Below are 17,518 nucleotides of genomic sequence, written 5' to 3' on the forward strand. Positions count from 1 at the left end.
ATGAGACACGGCAGGAGACTTTCGTAGCTCAGACTGTGAGGTTATAAAAGCCCTGGGTTTCCTTTGTTTGGGGTCCCTCCTTGGAGGCACCAGCTTGAGCAGTTATTTTGTTACTGCACCAAGATTAAACCATTTTAAGGATTGCAAGGTCTGAGACTCTGCTCTGGGAAACCTGAGGTAAAGCCAGTGAGGAAACCTGGTCTGATTGTGTGAGTGTGGGGTGTGTAGGGAGGTCAGGTGGCTTTGGTCCCAGTTCAGGTGATGTGGGTGTGACTGCCAGAGTGGCTCCTGGATAGTCAGAGAGAAAAGTTTCCTTAACGCTCCTTAAAAACATGGAACAAACTAGATAATTTTCAGGGTTTGAAAACGCTGCATCATGTGCTTTTGATCTGACTGAGGATCACAAAGAGTTTCCTAGGAAATTAAGCTTTTAAATTTTATCCTTATACAAGCATGCGCTAGCCAAGCCATGACAAATCCAAACGTAGAGACATTCTTTACTATACCTTTTCCATAAAAAAATAAAGATTTAGAAATATGGGAGAATTTGTAAACCAACTGCAAAATAAGATGCAAAGGCATGTGGAAAACCCCTTCATATTGTACAGATCTTCATGCACTACGCAGTCCCAAAGTCAATCCTAGGTTCAGGTGGGGTACACAAGCTTGAACGTAAGTGGCAACATTTTATTACTGTATATGTTTTTTCTTTTTAATTATCTGAGACTGCCTTAGCTCCTCAGTTCCATGAGCATATGGGCAAGATTCAGAAGGCAAAGAACAACCATCAGGATGATGAATGAAAAACCAACAGAGACGTGTTTTAAATGCTTCAGCTGAAAGGCGACGCTTCGCTTCAGGTTTAGTTTTACTTGATGGTTTCTCTTTTCTCCAATCACGAATGTGAACTCTCCCATTCAGAACTAAGATTTAAAAACAAACAAAAATGCAGCTGTTAATAGACAGCCATGGGAATTAAACTGGAAAATACTGCAGTGACATTCTGTGAATAAAATACACACGTATTCTAAAAGTTCGCCTATAGGTAGGCAAAACCAAATGAGCCATTTGTACAGAAACAGAAAGAAGTGCACAACAAACCAGGACAATATAGACACAGTATAAGGAACTATATGGTTTTACCTGAGAGATGTTTTACTGTGATGCTGAATAGTTTGAGGCACCTTTGTATTGTCTTTGTAAAAGTTTGTTTGTTCATTTTAAATATAGCAGAGTCATTTAGACTAAAATCCTCTGAATTCAGATTACAAGCCCTGACGAAGTTTCAGCTTCAAGAACTGTAATTCTTCTGGTGCTCAGAACTTTACGACTCTACATTAAAAATGTGACTACCAGCAAGAGTCTTCTACTAATTTCACTACACAGTTCATTGACCCAAAAACACACTGCACCAAAGAGAAGACAAGTCTAATCCTTCAAAGGAATCAATAGCACATTATCATTTGTTAATAAAGATTCAGCACTTCAGGTTTTTTTTAAAAATCATTTGCTGTTAGGACCATAAACTGCACACACATACACACACACACACTTTGGAACCTCTGTCAAGTCCTTAAATGTGTAAAGAAAAGGGAATAAAAGTAAGTTAGGAAGGCAGGAACAAAAAACAGATGAAAGGAGGAAGTAAGAACGGATGAAAAACAACAGCAAAAATGAGGACGGGAGAATCTGCCACTTGTAAGTTGCCATGCTCTGTTTTCATATTCTGCTTCAATCACACCTTATGTATCACACCCTTGTAGCTTGGAACAGTTAATCAATGTCATTCTGCAGTCTGATAATTGCTATTCAAAAGGTAACAAGTCCAGTCAGTGAAAGCTGAGTATCACACATTCAGGCCTGGACGAATTCATCCCTCCAGGTTTCCCTGTGATACACAGAGAGATGTGAACTCACACAAAGCCAATTGAGAAGCAGACAAGCTTTAAAACCTCCCTGAACGAAAGAAGAAAAATGAGCAGATATAGTGCTATATATGATCAAGCATAATTTTTCCCTAGAAAATCAATCCTGTATTGGACAAGATGCCTGATCAAAACAAAACCATCACGGATCAATTACTCATAAGTCCCTTTTTGCGTGTCTGTGCATGTGCGTGTGTGTGCATCTGTCTTTCATGTTTTAAAAGAAAAACAATTCAGTAAAGATGACAAAAGAGCTGTAGCCATGTTCTTCTTTGTCCTCTTGGGCATGAGCAATATCCTTCCAGACCACCTGCTGATAAAAGCTTCTTGCTATGGTGACATGCACCTGAGGGAAAGAATCAAATGGTCTCTACTGAAGCCGTGGGGAGTATCCATGTGATGTAAATTACTGAGAAAGATCTGGCCTTAATCCTAGTCTCTCTTCAGAGACAATGTGCAAAAAGCATCCATGCAAATTTAAATCTAAATTGTAAATCTATTCCTAATGACAGGAATCAAATTCAAACACATAATGAACACAGTGTGATCAACTCTTTTTAACAGATGGTAATTCAAAAGTATTTCAGTATGGATTCACGTTTTATAATTGCCAAGTGTACAGAACTCCTTAGCGGATACTAAACTTAGCAAAGTTAGCCACTGGCAGCAACTAGATTGCATACTCAAGATTACTTGCCACGGATTAGTTGATCAATATTTTACAGCTGAGCTAGAACTGTTGGGACTTAATGCATTTTGAAATTTGAAGCAGCTTTAATACTGATAAAAACCTTGAAAGTAAAGCTACACCTTTACTTCTGCAAAACTTCACACTGACAAAAAAACCCAAACAACGAAACAACCGCACAAAACACACCACCATCATATTACAGCAGGGGGAAAAAAACCCCCAAAAACCAAAAAAAACCTGCTAGGAGCAAACCCAGCCAACCAGAGACTTGCTACTGAGTTCTTTCTGCCATGCTACCATAGGCTACATGAACACATTAAGCTCACAGTTACAGGTTCTCATGGAGGCTAGTTTTATTTCTTGTCACCATTTACACTGTGGGGCTTAGTAAGGCCAGTCTGTCTCAGTTAAATGCTTCAGTGAACATGCTGTGTATTTGACAGCCCCAAAATCATCAATATTTCATAGGAAAAATAAAAATGCTCCAAGTCAAAGAATAGCATCAAATTAGCCACTTTAACAAAAGGGCTGTTTTTTCAGATACAGTCGGTCTAGAAGATTTTGTTGATAGATGGGCACATAAAGAATATTCGGTTTTCCACAGAGGTACAAAAAGCAGTTAAAAAGCCACCATCATAGTAATTTTTCAGTTAAGTTTAGTTGCATAAAGAGGAGATAAAATAAATGATTACAGAAAAACAAAACCCAAAACTTCTTTACCTTCAAACACTTGATGATTGTTCTTCAGTAGTGTCTGCAGGCCTCCATATTCACTCTTTAGCCTTTTTAATGTCTCTTTATTTAAGTGTTCTGCCACTTCTTTCAAAGAAAGGCTTTCTGCAATAAAAATGTAATGTAAACATTAAAAATTTACATATATAAAACCTTAAGAAAATTTAACTTATATATTGGGTAATGATTATGAGCAGAATGTAAGAATTATCTACCGGTACTGCAGCAACTTTGTTCTTGCGATATTGGGTATGACATATATTTTACATGTACATTGTCTGCAAAAGAGCAGCTTTCATTCTACAGAACTCAAGACAGAATTTCCACAGTAAGACACTTTTCATTTTCCCTGCTTTTTTTACAGTAGCATGTAGCCCTCATCGCAATAAGCACTGTTTATAGGCATGTAGTTAGAAGAGAGAATAAGAATTCCTAATCATTGTAACCAAATGGCATTTCAAAGCACTTCTTACATAATTCTTACAGAATTACAGCTAATTATCATGTGAATATTCAAGAACTTAATATTCTCCGCAGACAGATGCAGTGTTTTGTTTTGGAAAATGGGGAAGAGTTCTGGGGTTTACTTTGGTGTGTTTCAATAAAAATGGATTCTCTAATACTATTTAAGTGTAAATCAGAATAAAAGCCTCACACCAATTTCCAAATATTCTTCTATGTGCAATAAAACACAGCAGAAAAAAGCACCTTTGATTGCTACTGTACCTGTTTTGGTATTTCCTAACAATCTATTTCACTTACTGAATTTACAAACATATGAATTCATTGGAAAAGACATGTTCCACCAGCAAAAGACAGTGTTAAAGAAAGACAACCTCACCTCCTTGATTCCAAGAATTCATATTTCCACCCTGCATATTTGAATATGATTTTTGGGGGGTTGCATTTAACAGCAAGTTTGCCACATTGAGAACCACTTCATCTACAAACTCCCGAGGGAGGGAAGCGCAGTTTCTGATTTGTTCCACTTTTTCTCTGGGTTGAAATCCAGGCATCCAAGTGGTACCAGCTGTCTCAGTCTCATCTGCAGGAAGTTCTGAGCCTGCTTCTTCACACACACCATCACAGTGGTCCTTATGATTAAATCCAACTCTTCTGTCACACGTGATGCCAGTACAGGTCCGACGATTGTTAATAAACTGTGTTATCTGCTTGTCAATCAGAGCAGATTCTGTAGGTGGATAGATCCTATTTTTTCCAATCAGGCTTACCTATTTTAGTAGAAAAAGGTAAATCACTACACAGAGTCTCAAACTTACACACAGTCCCCCAACTTTTTCATGTTTCTGCAGGTTTCTCACTGCCTACAGGAGATACCAATGCAAACACAATGCTCATTAACATCTGAGGTACTTTTAATTCTAGTTTTTGAATACTGGTGCCACAGAAAAAAATACAGTAAACAAATCAAAATCAATCATGCTATACAATCACAGAGCAAAAGTAATTTTCCTGACCCTCAGGTTATTTACGAAGTTAAAGCTGGACACCTCTACCTGAGAACATTGCACTTTGAATTTCACCGGATTTGAAAAACTGCAAAATTAAGTACAAATTAAGTACAAATAAACAAGACAGGCAGGTTTTTTAAGTTTTCCATCCACATAGTGGTATAAGAAAAAATCATGAAACCTTCCATTCCTTCCTGTTTTTAGGTTTGTACCTATGACATTAAGAGCAGAATACCCAAGAAAACAGGGAGCATTTTCAGTCTCTCTTCAGAGCATATTGTATCAAGTAATGCAGCTGACTATGGTCTGATCATACAATAACAATGAACAAACATCCACATGCTTCAAACAGCCAGCAGATTTAAAAAAAAAAAAGAAAAAAAAAAGGCAAAGCTCTACAGAGTCCAAAATTACCCTTTTTGTTGATGGAATTCTAAGGCAATCTTCTTCTACATGAAAGCCGCATACAAATCCCACTTGGGCAATAAAATCTAGATATTCTCTGTACTGAGTTTTCTTGCTTTGTCTTCGGCTGTATTTTCCATGGAAATCAAAGAAACAACATGGCAGCACAAAGTAGCAACATGAATAGGAAGACCTACAAGGAGGATAAAAAACTGTTGATGTTATTTCAGAAAACACAAAAATTTAACAAAAAAACTATCAGATAAAAGCAGTAATGAAAATTTTTATTAAGTGACAGAGCTTCATGCAATAATACTTATAACTTCCTCTTTCAGTAGATCTATTAGTTTAATCAAAAATATTATTTCATAACGTATCTGCTGTAGTAAATTACTGTGCCAAACTGGTTTGCAGAACTAAATTTCTAGACAGTAAACTACTGCTGCTGGTTGTAAAGAGAGGAACAGTTCAAGAGAAGGCAGAACCATAAGCTCTTATTTACAGAAAAAAACCCACAAAACCAACAAAAACCAACAAGAGATTCACATATATGAAGTTTTTGAACTTCAAAAAGAAAATGCTGCACTGAATTCTATTGCTTCTCCATAGGAAGAGAATCACTTTGTAAAAATAATAAATTGTCATCAAAAGAAGTGAGTCTTGCAAGGTGTGGCAGCAAAAGTGACAGTTTTTATCAAGCCCACATAGGTAATTATGAGGGGGTTGTTTTATTCCTTTTGCTTGTTTGGGTTTTTTAAATTCCTTCCCTCTCACTCCCCTTCCTCCACAAATACCTAGCTGCAATTACGGGTATCCATGGTGTTAATTCATCTGAATGGTTTCCTATGAGCCAGTCAGTGTCTGGAAAGAGATGACTGTCACCTGGCATGATTGTAGATTCCTAAAACACAAAACAATACATTAAGTGAATTCTATTAAAGCATTTTATTTGTTTATTTGTTAGTAAAGCATTACGCAACAATATAAAATATTAGCTGACAAATACAAGGTGAATGAGAATCACAGACACCAACAATGTTTTCCTCAATATGAATTTTTGCTAGGTAGTAATTTTTTATAGCTACACAGAAGTAATTTAGCAACAAATACCCACAAAACATTGGTCAGAAAAGGAGTGGAATAACAACTACGATTAAGATATGTGGCACCCTAAATATCTGTAAACAAATATCATACGCTGGATTACAATTTCTTGCCAATCACCTTCTGTTACATGTATGTCTGGACTCAATTTTTCAGGAAGTCACTTAATTTGCTATGTTTTACAGTCCCTAGGACTCACACAGCAATTAATCAGAACACAGCTGCACTGTTATCTTCTCTTTCACAGATGCTTCCCAAATCAAATCCTAACATACAAAACAACACTCTTCACATGCCTTCAGATATAATAAACCTAATCCAGCCTAACACTTTCTCCTCTTGTCTATGTTGCCATTCCACTCCCTTCCAAGTTGTGTCAAGATCACCTTATGATACATGTTAAACCAGGAGCAAAATTAGGAAACAATAGGTTACAAAAAGAATGCTTCTTTGGTGATCTTTGGAATAGTATTTTGCCTAATGGAAATTCGATATATATGAATTGAGAAGACAACAGCAAAGAAGTCTTCCTGCCACAATACTGACCCACAGAATAAACTCAAGAATATCCTATCCTGACATTCTTAAACAAAACCCAAACAAAAAACAAAAACCCCACAAACAATAACAAACAAACAAACCCCCCAAAATAAAACAAACAGGATGAATTCTTTATACAGGTTAAATTTCAAAAGTTCTAGAGTGCCTTTAATGTTTGTGCCTCACAAACATGTTTTCTCACCATAAACTAACTTCGGCAAAGAAAGTACTTAAAGTTATTAATACCATGGAAGTACACACTTTTTCCTGAAAACATGTATGAATCTTAATTATTGGGCAGATTTGAAACAAGTTTGAGATTTGAATTTCCACAGACCTTCAGGAAAAGTTCTGAAAATTATGCTTATACTCTTTTTTTATATAGAAAATATATGTTTTACAAGCTTAAAATTCACATGTATATTTAAAGTAGTACCTGCATAGGAATTTTAAGAACAAAACCAAACAAAAAACAAATCCAAACATCCTATTAAGGAATTTCAGAAATTTCAGGCTATCTCTGGTTACATTTCAATTCCTCCTTAAGGATCAATATGTGATTATTGTGATTATTGTTCACTTTAAAAACTACATCTCTGATAATTTTTAGTTATGTATATACATTTCTAGATAATGAATGTAACAAATTTCTCTCTGGCAGGTTACTAGATGTTAAACCAAGTCTTGGGTGTTTTCTTAAGGTTGATTGAACAAATTACTCATACTTTACATTTCAGTTTTGATCACTCAATTTAGGCACAGCATGAATTATCAGTGCCATACTCCACATTTTGACAGTCACCCATAATCAAATTTGTATTCACCCTATCTGACAGCAGTTTGGCAATACAGAGTGACACCTGTTACACTCCTTTATATTGCTAGTTCTCTACTAAATGTCACAGATGGCAATATCCATCCTGCAACTCATGCTTTAAGTAAAGATCAAAACAAAATAGCTTCAAGGTAACAACCGGCTGTGAGCAGGTGCTTTCTCCTTCTGTGACTCCTACGGCTACAGGAGTCTTGCAAAATCATTTAACCCTTCCTGCTCATTGTATAACTCCTTCCAGCATAAACCTGCACTTTCCTCATATGCACATTTTTTTATATTTTTAGTTTCTTTGTTTCTGTCTGGGCAAGAAAAGGAACATGTAACACACGGGAAAAGAGAAGACGCTGTTTGGCACTGCCAGATGTGACTTAATGTAGTATAACAGGTACGAAGGAGCTCCACAGCTTGATGTTTTGGATTGTTTCTTGAGGCATTTCAGTAAGATCTGTTTGCAGACTGCAGCAAAAGAACATGGCAGTTTTGGCAATCTGTACCCAAAATGGTGGGGTGGCAAAGAGAAGGCAACACAACATTGTGCACTGTGAAAGCTTCACCTCCCAGCTGTGTAAACTGCTGCTCTTTTGTTGATTTAGTGTAAGTTTTTAGCATCCAAAGTTATATCAAATTTAACTTTAAACAAAACTATTAGAGAATAACTGCAGGTGGGGAATTATTTTACTGTACTGGAAGCTGACAATTTTTGAGAGAACACAGTGAGAAATTTTAGAGTCTAGAGAACAAAAAAATCAGGAACACCTCACCTCCAAAGGGAAACTGCTCATTGGCACCACACTTTAACAAGAACGCCTGGAGTCAAAGTGAATGTTCCTGTGCTCAAATTGTTCCTGTTCTCATAAAAATGCTAATATGGAACTTGAAATATAATCCCTCTTTCAGACTCATTTTCCTGTTCATTTTTGAAGGCTTTTATATTGGCTCCTTTGAGGTTCGGCAACAATTTTGTCACCAAAACAGCACATAGCACTGGAAGGTCATCACTTTCAAGAAAAAGACACTCAAAATTTTCAATATTATTATCTTTTATGAGCTACAGTGGTGCAAATAAAGCTGCTTAATATTGATCTGCCAGTAAAATCAAAGCTTGTTTCATAGTGTGCATGTCTGTACATGCAGTAAGAAATCATGTTAGTCTTCCCAGCTGAAAATAAGCAAGTTGCAAATATGCAAGGGTACAACAGCATATCGCTCTCATAATTCCCTTTACAACTTACTTCACAGCCCCTCTGTATATGGATGGCATCATACCAAACCATTGGGTCACTTCAGACAGCTGCCTGTAACCCAATATGCTTCATTACATTTGCATCAATACAACCTGAAGCAATGAACAAAAGAATAAATTTACAAAACAGTAAGACTGACATACATTTGCATAATACCTCTAAATGAGTTTCTGGTCCATACATGTCCCATATTTTTCTTCTCCTCACATCAATTCCTCTACCTGAATGCTGAAATATTTGAACAACAAAGAGTGTCATTTCAAGTACAACTTTTAGCAGAAATTGTCAAACAGGCTCACTAAATGAACATATTAACAGTGATTATTTCATTCATGATAAAATTTAAGACATAATGAAACGCCGCTTCGTCATTTCAGGCAGAAGCTGAATACTTTTAATCCCTTCTTTCCCTTCAAAATATAAAGGGAATTACTTGGAAACCTTAAGAATATATCTGGTTAAAAATTTTATCAGAGCACACCTACTGAGACTGCTCTTGAAAATCTGGATCTCTACAAATGTAGAAGCAGAGGTATCATTTTTTGTTTGTTTTTAAAATATCAAAACCTTTTATAAGGTGAGTACTACTGTAGCTCCCACAGGGCTCAGAGAAGAGTGCTACTCTAAGCAGTCCTTAGTGGAGAACCACCTTTCAACTATCAAAGTCCAAACACATTTTTTCCTGTGTGAATTGAAGAGAAGAGGAAATAGACTGGAAACTAAAGCAAGAAATGAAGAATGTGTAAGTATTTGAACTTCAAGAACCTTGTGCAGAACTAACCAAAATCGATTACTAAAAAAGTCTCATAAAACTCTCATCCATGACTTTTTTGACAGTTAATGTTTGTCAGCACTCCAGCAGTGATGAAGTAATGATGAATGAAAAGAAACATCTACAGGGAAAATAGCACCTTGCAATAGACACAATTTTTCTGGCCACACAAGAATAGAAAGCTTGTGTTAGGAGAACTTGGGCCAATTTTGCTGCCAATGAAATTTATTGATCTAATAGGAGATATTAATTTCCTTTACAAAGTGGAAAATGCAATTCTCTGAAACAGACAGACCCAACTTCCCTCGGTTTTGTTTAGTCTCACTGACCTATTTTTGTTGTTGTGTCAGAAACTATGCATCAAGAAACTATGGAATTGCCACATTTTCATTCCCAAAAGCACAGCATGTTGTTAGGCATTTTCAATTAACAGATGTCAGGATTGTTTTTAAAGATATAGAAAAACATCTTCAGGACACTGCAAGTAGAATTCAATTCAAAAACAAGTTCATGAACACCATGTTGTGAGAGAGAATCTCCATGTCAAGATTCCACATTACTCTTTGCTTTTTTCTACAGCAAAACTAAATTAGACCATTATTTTTAATTTCCCCCCCTTAATTTCTTACCTCAGAAAAAACAGCCTTGAACTGACACAAAATGTACTAATAAAAACAGATAATAAATGAAAGGTTTCTAAAGCTCTGCTAGGATTTTCTCTTGGTAAGAGTGACAAAATCCTATTTTAGTGAGACAAATTGACTGTATTTTGGCTATTTGCACGCCAGATAAAAGGAAAGCATAATAAGAATATTGACTATCTCTAGTTTTTAATCATTATTTTAAAAAGCATTCTATTTACCCCTTCATTGTTTAGAATGTGAACCAGTAGACCATTTCCACATCCAAGATCTACAAATGACTGTTTCTTAGTCAACCCTTTTTCCTTTCTCTCTTCTTCCCAAAGAATCTAAGGCAAGAAAACAAAATATTTTAGATTTCTGCTCTCAAGTTTCCCTGAAAAAAGAAGCAAAAGGTTATTGGAAATTAAAGGAGAAAGCTGGGGATGCAGATGTGACAGAAAATATTCCCTGTACTCACAGATAAAATAACTTTAGAGAAAAAAAAAACAAAAAAACAAAAAAAAAAAACAACAGAAAAACATTGAAACCGTTTTTGGAGAGGGGCAAGAATTACGTTGCAAAATATCAGTTTCTAAGTGCTAAGCACATCCTCCACTCCCTCCTGAGTCACTAGAAGTTGAAATCAATCAGGCCTATACAACTCTGGGCTAGAACCAGCATAAATGTAAAGTTGCTAAAACAATGGGTGCAAGAGAAGAACAGTGGGAAGCAAGGGAAGGATCAAGTAAACTTCAACAATGTCTCTGCAATTAACACCCCGGAGGCGTTTATATCCACTGTATTTGTGGGGGCAGAGCTGAAAATAACTAAAATGTTCTTTGTAATCAGTTGGTGATATATTGGCAAATGTAACCTCCTTTTCTACTGAACAAAGCAACAGTGTTACCGAGCGAGTCAGCTGCCCCAAATTCTGCATCAGCTAAAGGGACCCCAAAGCTTTCACCAAAATTCTAGTCCCTGCTCCATACATTAGTAGTTACTTTTACATAGGTATGTAATTCATAATTAACAACTGGATATTTCCCTGCAGAACACGGATTAACCTCTATCACTGTCAAACTTTTTCCTTCAATGAGAAGTTACAGAGCACACGTTCATCAACTCTGCTCTCTCATTATTCACTATGATTAACAAAAATCTTCAAGACTATTTAACTATGAAAATTAATATTTGTAACATTGTCTCTTGTGAATATATCAGTTTTGCTAGAGGGAAAGAAGATGAAGATAATCCATGAGATTATCAGGCTACGTTTATGTTTTTAAATTTACCAATCATTGCACTTCGGCACTTTAGGCAGTATCCCAGAAACCCCTAATCATCGCCTATGTAGATCATACCTATCCTCCAATTCCTCCAGAGTTTTTCCCAATACAAACTGAACAGCTACTGCTTTGGTCATGCCCCTAGACACAGGTGATTGCAGAGTAAAATGAGGTCACATGTAGACACCATAAATCCATAACAACTTGACACTGGACCTACTTTCAACCGACTACTCTCAACCACTTGTTTAATGTACTTCTAAATAATGAGTTATTCTATAACATCATATAGATACCTGAACATTTAGTAAGGAGGTTAGGTTATTAATATCATAGTTTAAGTTTTCATTTATATAAAATGTATGTTGAATGAATTTAATAACTTTTTAAAAACCACTGCTACATCAGCTAACATATGTTATCACTGCAAACCAACATTCATGTGCATAAAAATGCTATCACTACAGAAATTTCTTGTGGTTACAATTAAATTCCTAATTTACAACATCTTATATTGACACAGTGGTAAAAATGGTAAAGATGAGTCTGTTACACAGCTCTTTCCACAAGCCAGTGTCTAAGGCTCTAAGGGGTTAAACAGTCAATTATCAAAATTAATTAGCCTTTAGGAAGTTCTGTAAATGATCTAACTTACTTACAAATACTGCTTTAAATAGATTCCAGAGGTAGAGTTCAAGGCAGACATGCTCTTACTACACTCTGGATGGCAGTAAAAAATATTTATGTGCCTATACAGCGACCCATTTTGATGCTTTTTATAAAACTGAAGTTTCTAGTGACTGCAGGTAGCAGAATTTTCACAGAATCTAAGTATGCAGGTGTCTTAGAAAACTGCACCAGGCATTCCCAGCATCTACAGTTGGCCTTATTACATTTGAAGATGAGATTTGAGTTGAAATTTTATCAGGGAAAGGCATAGCAGTGAAAAACCTTTAGCATAAAATTAATAAGTGATAGAAAAACATATGAAACAATCACTCCTGATCTCCAGTTGGTCCAACCAACCACTCCTACATCAGTGCTTTTTGCTTTATCACTTAGAAATAAATACATCTTGTCTGTGTAGATCATCAATTTTCTGCAACAGAAGACTGCAAATCTTTACCATATCTTTACAAAGAAGTTCTTGTTTCCTTCTAAACTGATTTTCTTTAGAGAGGTTCTGTTATTAGGAAATAGAACATTATCAGGCAAAGCAATTTCCTACCAGCAAGTAAGTGGCAATGGCAACATCTTCATAAACAAATTTCTCAGGATCTGTCACTTCAGGCCACACCTTCAGGAAAAAGAAACAGAAAAAAAATGGAGAAAATTTATTTTCTTCATCATCCGAAATAACTAAAAAATGTTACAGCAATCTGGATACTCGTGCACTCATCCACTTCAATAGGTTTCTGCACCTCACGAATTTTGTATTTTAACCTCATTAAAAACATACACAAAGAATGTAAATAAAGACTCTTTGATTTTGTGAGTCATACGAAAGAATGATGGTGTAAAGTATGTTCTCATCCAAACAATAAAGTTTCCAAGAACATTATGGCTCCATATGTGCAGGTCACGAGTAAACTGCTGCATCTGTTCTGTAATAGATCGTGTATGTTCTGCTTAACTCTCTCAGGAGAAAAATGCTTATATTTTTCCTGTGCAACACTGTTAACATGAATATTTATAGATTTCTTTTCACAAGATAACAGATATAGAATTACCCTGGCACAACAGAACACAAAGAATCAAAATCTGAAGTAGGAAGTCAGAAAGCTCAAGTATTATCCCCAAGCATTATTTTCTAAACAAGGAATTGAAACAAAGACTGAAATGCTCAACTCTACACTAATTCTACTGCAGATCTAAAGCCTGAACTACCAACTTACCTAAAAGACCAATTCTCCTCTCAAGTGTATCTTTCTGTTAGTACAGAAATATCAACAGCAAAACCTTCCAACATTTTCACAATATATTTTACAAAACACATATATAACACATACTAAGATATCATACAAATGTCAGAAGAGGATTAGGAAACTTAACCTGCTTGCTACCCAGTGCTGTTTACAGAGTCTTTCAGGTTTTGGAGAAGCAAGTGCTTTATTTGTGCCTTCTAATGTGGGTGACTTAGTATTTATTCCACTGACCTACTGCTTACTTTTTAAAATAAGAGATACATTCTCAAAAATGTCTAAGTCCTCCAAATATATGTTTTGAATTTGTCTCTAAATCTTGCTTTTCAAGTTCTTCCAAATACTGAATTTATTTAGTGACAGAAGCAGCTTCACTACACAAACAATGAAAAAAGTTATGAAAAGATATTATTATTATTGTATGTAGTGCTAAATTTACCTTTACCATTTCTTTGTATTTTTCTTTGAGGTCTTGATACACTTTGCTGTACTTTGCTACAGAAATGAGTGAGAGTGTACTTTTAAACTCACTGGGCTTTTGCTCCACAGACCATTTAGCCAGTTTGGACAAAAGTTCATTTCCAAGCCACGCTAGTTTGGGGTATGCAATTCCATCTGAAAACCAATCCTCTGGAAATGGAACTACAACAGACACAGACCTTCAAACAAACAAATAAACAATTTTGAATAAATACAGTATATTTCATTATTTCAGCTACCTCAAAGAGGGAGAAAAAAATGATTAAGTGGAGAAATCGGCAAATCAAACAGAGATATAAAATTAGACAGGAGAATAAGGAAATACATAATTTACAAAACCAAAAGGAAAATAAAACAATGAAGTTACTGAATAATGGGTTAACAGTCTCCGTTGAATTTTGTTAGCTCATTATCTGTCAATTCAAACACTGTACATGAGAGTCCATGCTGCATTTAACACAGTGAACGAGGACTCACATACGATGATCAACCAGATTTAACAAGATAGCCAAACACTAAGTAGCAAAAGTCAGTTTATGAAATTCAAGAGAAAAAGAAAAGGAAAATTTAGAAGAAAAATACATCCATTGGTACAATCCATTAATTCATCTTCTCTAACTTTATTCAGGTTTCATTAGAGCTACATCCTCAGATGCTCAGGACCAAGCTGCAATGTCACCTTTCAGTGACTGAAGCTCAGTGGGTTCACAGCAACTCCAATTTGACCTCAGCCCTACTAACACCCCCAGAACCTGACTTTTTTCACAGGCATAGTTAATTCCTCATGAACGGAATAGGCATATTTTTTTCTAGACCACACACAGCTACAGTCAATGTATATATTCAAAGTTGAAATAGCTTTGTGATACTTTGGGTGTTGTAGATGTTTCTTTTTACAGAACACTATGCACTCAGATCACAACACTACTGTAATTTACCAATCAAGCAGGAAATTACATAAACCAAATTGCCTATGTACCAATACCAAGCCATTGTGTAACTCTTGCAATAACTCACTGTTTGCTTTCCCTCTCAGTCCCAGCACTTACCATTCCTCATCTTTTATGTGTTTAAGTTGAATTTGATAAATATTGCACTTCTTAATCAGGCATTTTCCTTCACTGTTTTCCTCCAAAGGTAGAAAGGTCACAGTTCCATTGTAAACATCTGAAAAGATATGCAAACAGTGGAATATTATTCCATCCTGGTTCACACCAAGATGAACTTTTTTCTTCTTACTATGTTAAATGCAAACCAGTGAGATCTAGGACAACACAGGAAAAACCACAGTGCTAAGAATAAATCCATTTCTCAGTGTGCCTGACATCCAAAAACTGGATGGTTCAAATTCTCAAAATTTAGCATTCTGTTGCATGATATTTTCAAAATATCTAAGGCTGTCCAGCAAGAGTATTCATTTTATTTTAACCAAACTATTTTAATAAATTAAAAGCTAGCCAATGAAACTTTTCTAGCACAAAACTGCTGCTTTCCCATATCCCACAGTAAATCCAAAATCCCAGGAAGCAATTCCAATTAAACAGAGACTTACATATCACTCCAGTATTAGATAAACAATTGGTGCAATATTAAAAAGTAATCAATAATATTAAAAATATCTATCAAATTTGCCATGTGCAAACATGGGGTCTATTGCGTGATTATAATTAAGCATAGCTGTGTTTCCCTTTTGGCATCATGCAGCTTTCCCAATTTGAGTTCTTAGACTAAGCACTGTGAAAAAACACATTATCTATCCCTAAATTAGTAACTCATAACTCTGAAGGAAGACTGCCTGGGAAGACCTGCTTTTAGGTTAAGGTGCATGTATGATGTTCCTACACTGAGTGATGTTCAGCAACCACACTACTGATGGATTTCAAACACTAGAGATTTTGAAGAAGTGAACCTAAAAGCATTCATTATATTCCATATATCTTACAGTGTGTATGCACTACTGCTTTATAAACTAGTTGCAAAAATCTTTTTAGCTATTGTTTATGCAGGGTGATTTCCTCTGAATAACTTATTAAGTTCTCAGTTTTGCAAACGGTTTTTCAATTGCTATTAAAACAAACATTCTGGCAACCACAAATGCTATACTGGCTACACAACCAATTTTCAATGGGCTCCAAAGTTTTCTGAGTGCACCAAGAAAGAATAATTAGCAATAGAGGAAACATTAAGTCTTGCTGTCTTGTCCCATCTTTAGCAATCCCAACCCTGACATATTTTCATTTTAAACATATTAATTAAAAAAAAATTCTTACAGATAGGTTCTCTAGACATAGCTCAGGAACATCTTCTTTTAACATCAAAAGAAAAATTAAAACTGCAACATAGACTTTTTTTTTAAATTTCCCTATTTTTTTAAGGCAGCAAGGAAAAGGTCACAAGAGCACCCAAACACAAGAGTCACCCATATATGACTATAGGTCTTTCTGAATTGTAAATTTAATTTTTTCTGGAATTCTGATTCTTTTCAAAACATTACTACTAGAATTTAATCCACATCAACAGGTTTTTCCAAAATTTATCTTAAAGGAGATGTCAACCTCTATTAAAGTAAACTTTGTTTACTTTAGTAGGATTTACTGCAGCATAGTACAGTCATACAGTGTCAGAACAAAACAAAGGGAAAAAAACACAAATAAGACAAGTGCAGCTTCATTTTTAAGCAACATTAAACAAGAAGAAAGTTGATACAGTTAAACTTGGCCAGGCAGGTGACACAGCTGCCTTTTCTATTCAGTAACAAGGCTAGTGAAGGGACTCAAGCACAAGTCCTATGGGGAGAGGCTGAGGGAGCTGGGGTTGTTTAGCCTGGAGAAGAGGAGGCTCAGGGGAGACCTCATCACTCTCCACAACTACCTGAAAGAAGGCTGAAGCCAGGTGGGCATCAGTCTCTTCTCCCAGGCAACCAGCAGTAGGACAAGAGGGCATGATCTTAAGCTGTGCCGAGGGAAGTTTAGGTTGGACACTAGGAAGAAATTTTTTATGGAGAGAGTAATCAGCCATTGGAATGGGCTGCCCAGGGAAGTAGTAGATTCACCATCCCTGGAGGTTTTCAAGATGAGACTGGATGTGGCACTTAGTGCCATGGTCTAGTAACCACGGCAGGGTTGGATCAAGGGTTGGACTTGATGATCTCAGAGGTCTTTTCCAACCCAGTTGATTCTATGATTCCATGATTCATTTTCCACCACTATCATCAGTCCTTACAAGCCTGTAATTAGGTTTGCACTACAAGCAGCGTTTGTGTGTGGGCAGCCTACTCATGACGGGAGCTCGAGAGTCCTGCAGGTGTTCGACCCCTGTTAATTTGCGTTTCAAACTGCTGCCTCTTCCCAGCATAACAACAAAAGATAAAAATATAAGATAAAAATATAAGATAAAAGATAAAAATAAAAGAAAGATAAAAATATAAGATAAAGGGGGGCTGGGGGAGGGAAGTGGTATTTATCCCATCTGCCAGACAATCTCTGAC

General features: G+C 36.0%; 1 protein-coding gene across 1 annotated transcript in view; it reads right to left on the minus strand.

Moving 5' to 3' along the window:
• Positions 1–363: 363 nt before the first annotated feature.
• Positions 364–17,518, minus strand: part of TRMT44 (tRNA methyltransferase 44 homolog) — an 18,495-nt gene continuing 1,340 nt past the window's right edge. Inside the window, exons 3-12 of the mRNA XM_018076439.2 lie at positions 15,081–15,269; positions 13,991–14,210; positions 12,858–12,926; positions 10,583–10,690; positions 9,105–9,176; positions 6,020–6,126; positions 5,235–5,418; positions 4,190–4,580; positions 3,337–3,453; positions 364–923 (exon numbers count right to left, since the gene is read on the minus strand). Coding sequence (XP_017931928.1) covers positions 691–923; positions 3,337–3,453; positions 4,190–4,580; positions 5,235–5,418; positions 6,020–6,126; positions 9,105–9,176; positions 10,583–10,690; positions 12,858–12,926; positions 13,991–14,210; positions 15,081–15,269 — 1,690 coding nt within the window. The 3' untranslated portion in view covers positions 364–690. The remainder of the gene's footprint in view (positions 924–3,336; positions 3,454–4,189; positions 4,581–5,234; positions 5,419–6,019; positions 6,127–9,104; positions 9,177–10,582; positions 10,691–12,857; positions 12,927–13,990; positions 14,211–15,080; positions 15,270–17,518) is intronic.

This window comes from Manacus vitellinus, unplaced genomic scaffold (genome assembly GCF_001715985.3).
Source record: "Manacus vitellinus isolate BGI_N305 unplaced genomic scaffold, ASM171598v3 scaffold_0_pilon, whole genome shotgun sequence".
Taxonomy (NCBI): Eukaryota; Metazoa; Chordata; class Aves; order Passeriformes; family Pipridae; genus Manacus; species Manacus vitellinus.